This window comes from Lutjanus erythropterus, chromosome 4 (assembly GCF_056507025.1).
Source record: "Lutjanus erythropterus isolate fLutEry1 chromosome 4, fLutEry1.hap2, whole genome shotgun sequence".
Lineage (NCBI taxonomy): Eukaryota > Metazoa > Chordata > Actinopteri > Lutjaniformes > Lutjanidae > Lutjanus > Lutjanus erythropterus.
Window position 1 is genome coordinate 9,748,359 of NC_139320.1, and position 7,045 is coordinate 9,755,403.

General features: G+C 41.1%; 1 protein-coding gene across 1 annotated transcript; it reads right to left on the bottom strand.

The window, feature by feature from the left end:
* Positions 1 to 2,649: 2,649 nt before the first annotated feature.
* Positions 2,650 to 6,388, bottom strand: fkrp (fukutin related protein). Its single transcript, XM_084716918.1, has one exon. The coding sequence runs from the start codon at positions 6,268 to 6,270 to the stop codon at positions 4,672 to 4,674; it is 1,599 nt and encodes a 532-aa protein (XP_084573044.1). The 5' UTR covers positions 6,271 to 6,388; the 3' UTR covers positions 2,650 to 4,671.
* Positions 6,389 to 7,045: the final 657 nt, after the last annotated feature.

Below are 7,045 nucleotides of genomic sequence, written 5' to 3' on the forward strand. Positions count from 1 at the left end.
TTTGAAAAACTGATACTTCAGCCTTTGGAAAATGTGTGGTGTAGCAGTGATGAGTTGTACCCCAGAGTGATGACGTCTTTATCAAATACAACATGCATAATGCAATATATGCTGTATGTATGTACATGTCCGATTAATACTGAATGTTTATCTCTTCCATCCACATCATCTTTTAACCGTTCAAAGCGCTACCAAATTAGTGGGACGTGTGCAACTAATGTTATATACAGAATGTACACACACACTTATGATCTTCTCAGTGCGTTCAGGTCTGTATTATTTATCAGCTTTATTTTGTACTGGTTTTGCAGTCTTTCACCATCATGATCATGTGTGAAGTCTAATCACTTCTACAGGCTTATCAAACATGACACTGCTAAAACCTTAACCGTTGCCTCAAAACACTACTTAATGTCTTCTTGGTACAAGGTTGTAAAGATGTTAACATTCCTCTGTGAGATCTTTCACAATATGGATGTCTGGTTTGATCATTGAGTGATCATTGATGTTTGTGTTGTCTGTATGGACATGGTACTTGTAATGATTTATTACAGTGGGGCTGTGTTTCAAACAACTTTCCTGGTTAGTTAGTATGTTGTCTGTAGGCTTTGAACAATAAAGGCCTTTTTTATTATTTGTGTCTCTTCGCTGTTTGTTACAACCTTCCCTGTGTGTTTAAACCCCACTGACTGCAGTCAGCAACTCAAACTTGTGGCTGCATTTTCAGGTAAAGTGACGGATTAAGTGTTCCTTTATGAGTTGAGAAGATTCTCCTACGTACGTTTTGAACCAAATAAGCTTAAACCTTGGATTAGGTGGAAAATGCACTGTCACAGAGATTAAAAAAAAAAAAGCTCAAAAACCCTGCTGTTTTAGAGATATGTGGTTCCCACAGGACAGTGACAGTAGAAACATATGATGCTCTTTTAAAATTATTATTGCCTACTATTATTGTTTAACACAGGGACATTTTTTCTGTATCACAAGTCCTTTTACTTTTGATGTTTTAAGTACATTTTACTGATAATACAACCCAGATTCCAAAAAAGTTGGGATGTTGTGTGAAACAAAAAAACAAAGAAAAGTGTTTGATTGTAATGATTTAGAAATCGTTTACCATCTGTATTCACTTGAATACAGTACAAAGATTATACAAAATATGTAATGTTCAAACTGATTAAGTTTATTGTTTTTTGTTAATATACACACCTTCTAATTTTGATGCCTGCAACATGTTCTCCAAAACAAAAGGGCAACAAAACACTGGGAGAGTTGTGAAATGCTCAGAAGACACCAGTTGAACACTGAACATGTAAATGACTTCACTGATAACAGTTGACAGTGGTATGATTGGCTCAGTCCTCAAACAAGGATGAGGGGAGGTTCAGTACTTTGTGAAAGACTGCGTGGAACAACATTTCTCAACATGATTGGGTGTGTGTTAGTGCCCATGGCATCATGGGTAACTGTGAAACCTGTGAAAGCACTACAGGTTTTGGAGCAACAGTTGCTGCCTTTTTAGGGAAATCCCTGTTTATTTCAGCAACACAATGCTAAGACATGTTTTGCATGTATTACGACAGAGTTGCTTTGTAAAAAGTTTGGATACTAGACTGGCCTGACTGCAGTCCATTCCTGTTTCCCATTGAAAATGTGTGGTGCATTATGAAGCACAAAACAGGACACACAAACCCTGGCTTGGTGAACAACTTTTTATATCAAGAAGAGAATGGGAGAGAATTTCGCTTTCAAACTTAAACAATCAGTGTCCTAAATGCTTACTGAGTGACGTTAAAAGTAACAGTGGTGAACATGACCACGCACCAACTTTCTTGAAACATGTTGCAAGCATCACATTCAGTATGAGTGTATATTTACAAAAAACACAGAATGAAGTTTAGAAGTTAGAACATGAAATATCTTGCCTTTGTACTGTATTCACCTGAATATAGGTCGAAACAGATTGGAAAATAATTGCATTCTTTTTCTTTACTTTTTACACAGCATCCCAACTTTTTCCGAATCGAGGTTGTGCTTTTACTTGCAGTGGAGTATTTTCACAGTGTGGTGCTGCTACTTTTACATAAGTAAAAGGTCTAAATATTTCCTCTGCCACAGACATTATGTAACAGTCAGTCACCTCCAGATGCCATACAGTGGTAGCATGCAAGAGAGGAGACATATTTAGGGTTAGAGTTTAGGATCCTTCATGTTTTTGCATCCAAAAATAACCACACGTGGCCTCTCAGTGGAATACACGCTTATTTAATTACCAGCAGCCATACATGAACAATGCAGGAATGTGCAGCATCAACAGGTAGAGCCAGCTATTGTTAAATACAGAGTAAGATCTGCTCGAGCACGATTAGGTAGCTAGTTGACACTGCTGGACCAGTGAAAAAAGAGGATGAGCTGCATTCCTGTGATTCCTACATGTCATGTCATAAAATCCTCCACTCCCTGGGCTCCTGCCATATGGCTGAACAACTCCAAGAAAGCTGTTGACAGTGCTGTGAACACAACTTGGTGCAGAGGGTCGGGAGTAACAAAGGTGTGTAGTGCCACCTAGTGCTGAGAAGCAAATGGTGCATTTGTGTGTGTTTACAGTGGATTTGCAAAGTCCTAAACAACAAATGAATAAAATAAACATTTTATCTGTTATGACTCCTTTATTTGACCAGTTTGTGAAATGAAGACCTTGATTGATCACACGACTAACAACACCAGAGGAAACATGTCATACATAAAGAAGATGGTGTTTTTTCATGTTCAACTTCTTTTCAAATGTGTTCTTGGAACAATCTATTGAATTGAGATTTCATTTCAGTCGATACATGATGCTCAGTAGTAACGCACATAATTGAGCTGAGGGTTAATATTCATTTACAGATTCAGCCAAGGGTTTATGTTTTTAAGTGAATACTTAGGCCTGACAGTGCATCATTTCATCCTCCCCATATACCAAAAATAACAGAATGAATAACATTAGGTAGCATAATATGGGAAAAACACACATATTATGATTATTTTGACAGATATTGCGATTACGATATGATTCACAATTAGTGGGAATGATCATTTTACATTTTGACGTTTGTTTGTGTCTATACCAAAGAAACATGTTTTCTTGTATGTGGAGAATAAGATTTGTAGGTCAGGTCATGTCTGCAGCACTATAGTATAGTATAATGCTATTTTCTTACACATTTTTCAAAAAAAATTGCAGCTTCTGTGATTTGGATATCGCACCTGGCCATATTGAGATTTTGACTGTGCAGCCCTAAATGTTTCTAATTTCACCACATGGAAACAAGATAATTATACTATGGCTGTCAGGTAACAAATGGCATCGGTATACAGAAGCATTCATTCATAAACTGTGCAAAACTGAAAGAGTCAGTGCAAATCAACTCCACACAGTCAAGAAATTCATAAAACACCACTTCTTTTTAAATAATTCTGTACAAAACCTAAAATGTTGCTTGAGATCATGTACACTGTAGCTTTTAATAGGAAGCCAATATCAATATCATTTAAAAGTATCTTTACAGCAGTCGTATTTATACTTTACTGTACAACACATACAGATTTAGTACACCATGTAAGGAAACCACTGACGTACATACGTTGCTGTTGTGTTGTCCCTTGAATCTTGACTGCCTATTTCACCGCCATATTGGACCAGGCAAGACTGACCCGTAAACAAAGAGAAGTAAACACGGGAACTGTGGATAAAAAATAATTTGACGTTTACTTTTCTCAACCGATTTCAATGAGTTGTTTCTATATAAGGGTTCGTGATTGATGAGGAGTAAGTCCAAAAAAAAACAAAAACACTTTTCCTACTCCACACAGATCATAATAAACTCTTGAATATAATATGACTCACTAAAATTGGTTGCAGAATGTAAATGTTATTGAAGCTGGGACAAATCTGATCCAATATCATTATTGGGTACCGATACTGATGTAATTCATTCAAAGGATATCGGAGTGACGTCACTGATCCATGTATCAATCCAGATTCAATGGTCTGATATTTTTATGAATTATAATTATGTTATTATTCAATCTTAAGTCCACAGCCAAAACGCTGTAGCGACAATTGAACCCACCACTTGAGACAATCTGCAACTGAGTGTGCTGAAGTAGTAACAGTTGGTTAACTTAACAATTCCTTAGTGAAATGATATTTCAGCCTCGAAACACAGAAAAACAAGATAGGAACTTTCCACGTGTGTATCAGTACTGGCAGCAAAACTGAAAAAAAAGTGGATCACTGCATCTCTAAATGTTATACTGTGTTTTATTTAGAAAACTGGCAGCTCCCCCAGTTACTTGTATTTGTTCACAGGCCAGTCTCGCCTGGACCAGTATGGCACTGATGATGACATATCACAGCAGCAGGCTCAAGTGGTCAATGCAGCATCTATGTATATGTGTCAATAAGTAAACCTGGCCTTTGATTCTTCAAGGTGCCTGATGTAAACACACTAGCGTATGGATTTCAGTTCTGGTAAAATGCAGTCATTTTGGCACCTTTTTATTTTCCAGCATCACTGTAGTCTGTTTTTTTTTTTTTTTTTTTTAAAAACACACATGAAGGTGAGGCAGGATTTTTGTGCCATTAGGTAAACAAATACCACATAACATAAGAGTCTCTAACATGTCTCATAATTTACTTCTGTCCAGCCTCTTTTTTGCGGGGTTGGGATACTGTGGGTTCTCAATAACCCCTTCTCCAAACTTGAGCTCCAGGAAGGCTCTGTGGTTGTTGGGGCTGTAGGCAGTGATGCCAGCGAAGGACATGGGCACCAGCGGTTGCAGGAAGTGCTCTGGGAACTCCACGTCTTGTTTGTGCTCTGTCCATGTGTCTTTGGTCATGACTCCGTTACGTGGATAGAACGGCCAGAGGTCGACATGCAGGTGGTTGGCCTCACTGTACTGGACTCTGTAGAAGTCTCCTTCCACTGCGCGCTCCCAGACATAGCCATTTGCATCCACGAGAGAGCCTGAGTCCAGGTTCTTCAGGTGATCACAGTTGGGTACATCCTCCAGGTAGATGCCCAGGTCCACATCATAATCCCATGGGATGATGTCCTGATGGCGAACAGCGCCCAGCAAAGTTCCCCCTTCTAGCCAGTAGCGCACACCTGAGGTCTCCAGTATGTTGATAACATACTTGGTGGTTTCCCTGAGAGCTCGCAGACAGCAGGGAGGTGTCCAGCGATCCAGATACAGGTAGTCCGGAGTGTCATCCTGCACAGTGCCAAAACAGCGGGGCGTCTCTTTGCTGCAGCCGTACCACTGCTCCTTCCCATCAGGCAGCAGGAGGCGCTTCAGACCAAAGCTCCTCATCAGTTTCCCGGTGGCGTCCTTCAGCCGAGTGTCGGCCTTCCACTGGTTGTGAGCGGAGCTGAAGAGGGGCCGGTGGTTTGCGGAGAAACAGGGGCTCTCCAGCAGCTTGACCTTCCAGCCTCTCAAGGCTGTCTGGATGAAGAGCGAAGAGAAAAGGGGACGCCCCAGAGGGACCGAAAGGTTAAAAAGATCCTCAGTGCGAATGAGGACGACTGCATCTCCTTGTAGAGCCGTACACACACTCCCGCTGCTCCCAGACGCAGCTGGTGAGTAGGTGGCTGTCCACTCTCTGAGATTCACCCGCAGGTGGAGACACTGCACGGCAGATCGAGCCAGCACGGGTGCAGCGACCAGCCTCACGGGGCCCCCACCCTCACCTTCCAACTCCCTGATCAGCCTCTCAATAGCCCGAGGTTGCTCCAGCTCCACCCCGTCAGGCACCAGCAGCACAAACTCCGTCTGGACATGGAACTCTGGTCGGTGAGCTTGTGGCGGCTGGTCCGGGCTTGGGGAGAGCACCAGAAGCCGCGCCCCCTCTGGAAGCACCAAGGGAGGGTACGGAGATGTGTCTGCCACAGCCAGGAAGGGAAGCTCAGGTCTCTGGCGGAGGAAGGAAGTGGCCACATCCCCGACATAATTCTCAAAGTTTTCAAACTCCCGAAGAAGGACAGTCACACGTGGGCCACGACTGTGTCCCTCCCCTCCGACCACTCCAGGCTCACCACCAGCTCCTACAAGTGCCCCCAGGCCTCCACCCAGACCAGAGGCTGGAAGGTTAGCCCTTCGTGTGCCTCTGCCAAGCTCCTTCCTCTTCTCCATCATCTGCTGCTGGGCCCGAGACACATAGTAGAGGATGAGGAGGTTGAGGATGATGGCGCCAGTTAGCAGGCCCTGACAGAGACTGATCCGCATGGCAACTTATGTGTATTTCCAGTTTCTCTCAAGAGAAGAATTTAATTTTCAATTAGGAAATCCAGTGATGGATCTTAGGTCCCCATTAGTGTCATGGCAGAGTACTGAAAGTTGAAGACAATCTGTGAAAGAAAAAATAATTAAGTTATTGTGTTTGGCTTTCCCACAAGATTATATGTATGTAACAACTATAGAACACAATTTTAATGAGACTGGGGGTAACTGTAACTCCAACTCCTCCAATCAGTAACAAGCCAGAGTGATACCACTTAGTTTCAACAAAAAAATTAATTTGAGGTATGAAAGTTACATTTTGGATCTTCAGAATTTTTCTCGTGCAGTTTTAAGTTTAAATGTCTGTGAATTTAAACTTACATCAATTTTATCTCTAGGCTATTGATTACATGAACTAAGTATAATAACACTGATGCTTCTCACTAACATGCAAGATTTCATCATGACCCTGCCATATTGTTCAATGTAAGTACCTCGTTTGTCTGTGTTGACATACTTTTTAATTGGACTAAATTTAAACTTTTAACTTGATTAGCACTGGCACAATTACGCAGTCTTCTGCTAAAATAGAAAAATACTTTTGCTTTGCATATAATGTATATATACAGTATGATGTACATATAAATACAATGCAGCACATCTGAAATAATCTAACCCATATATGGAATAACAACAATTTTGAGACTCAAGCAGTAATGTGATTACTTTGAGGTGTAATTTTATGCGAGATATAGTGGATCAATGTAACTTACTTTTCAGT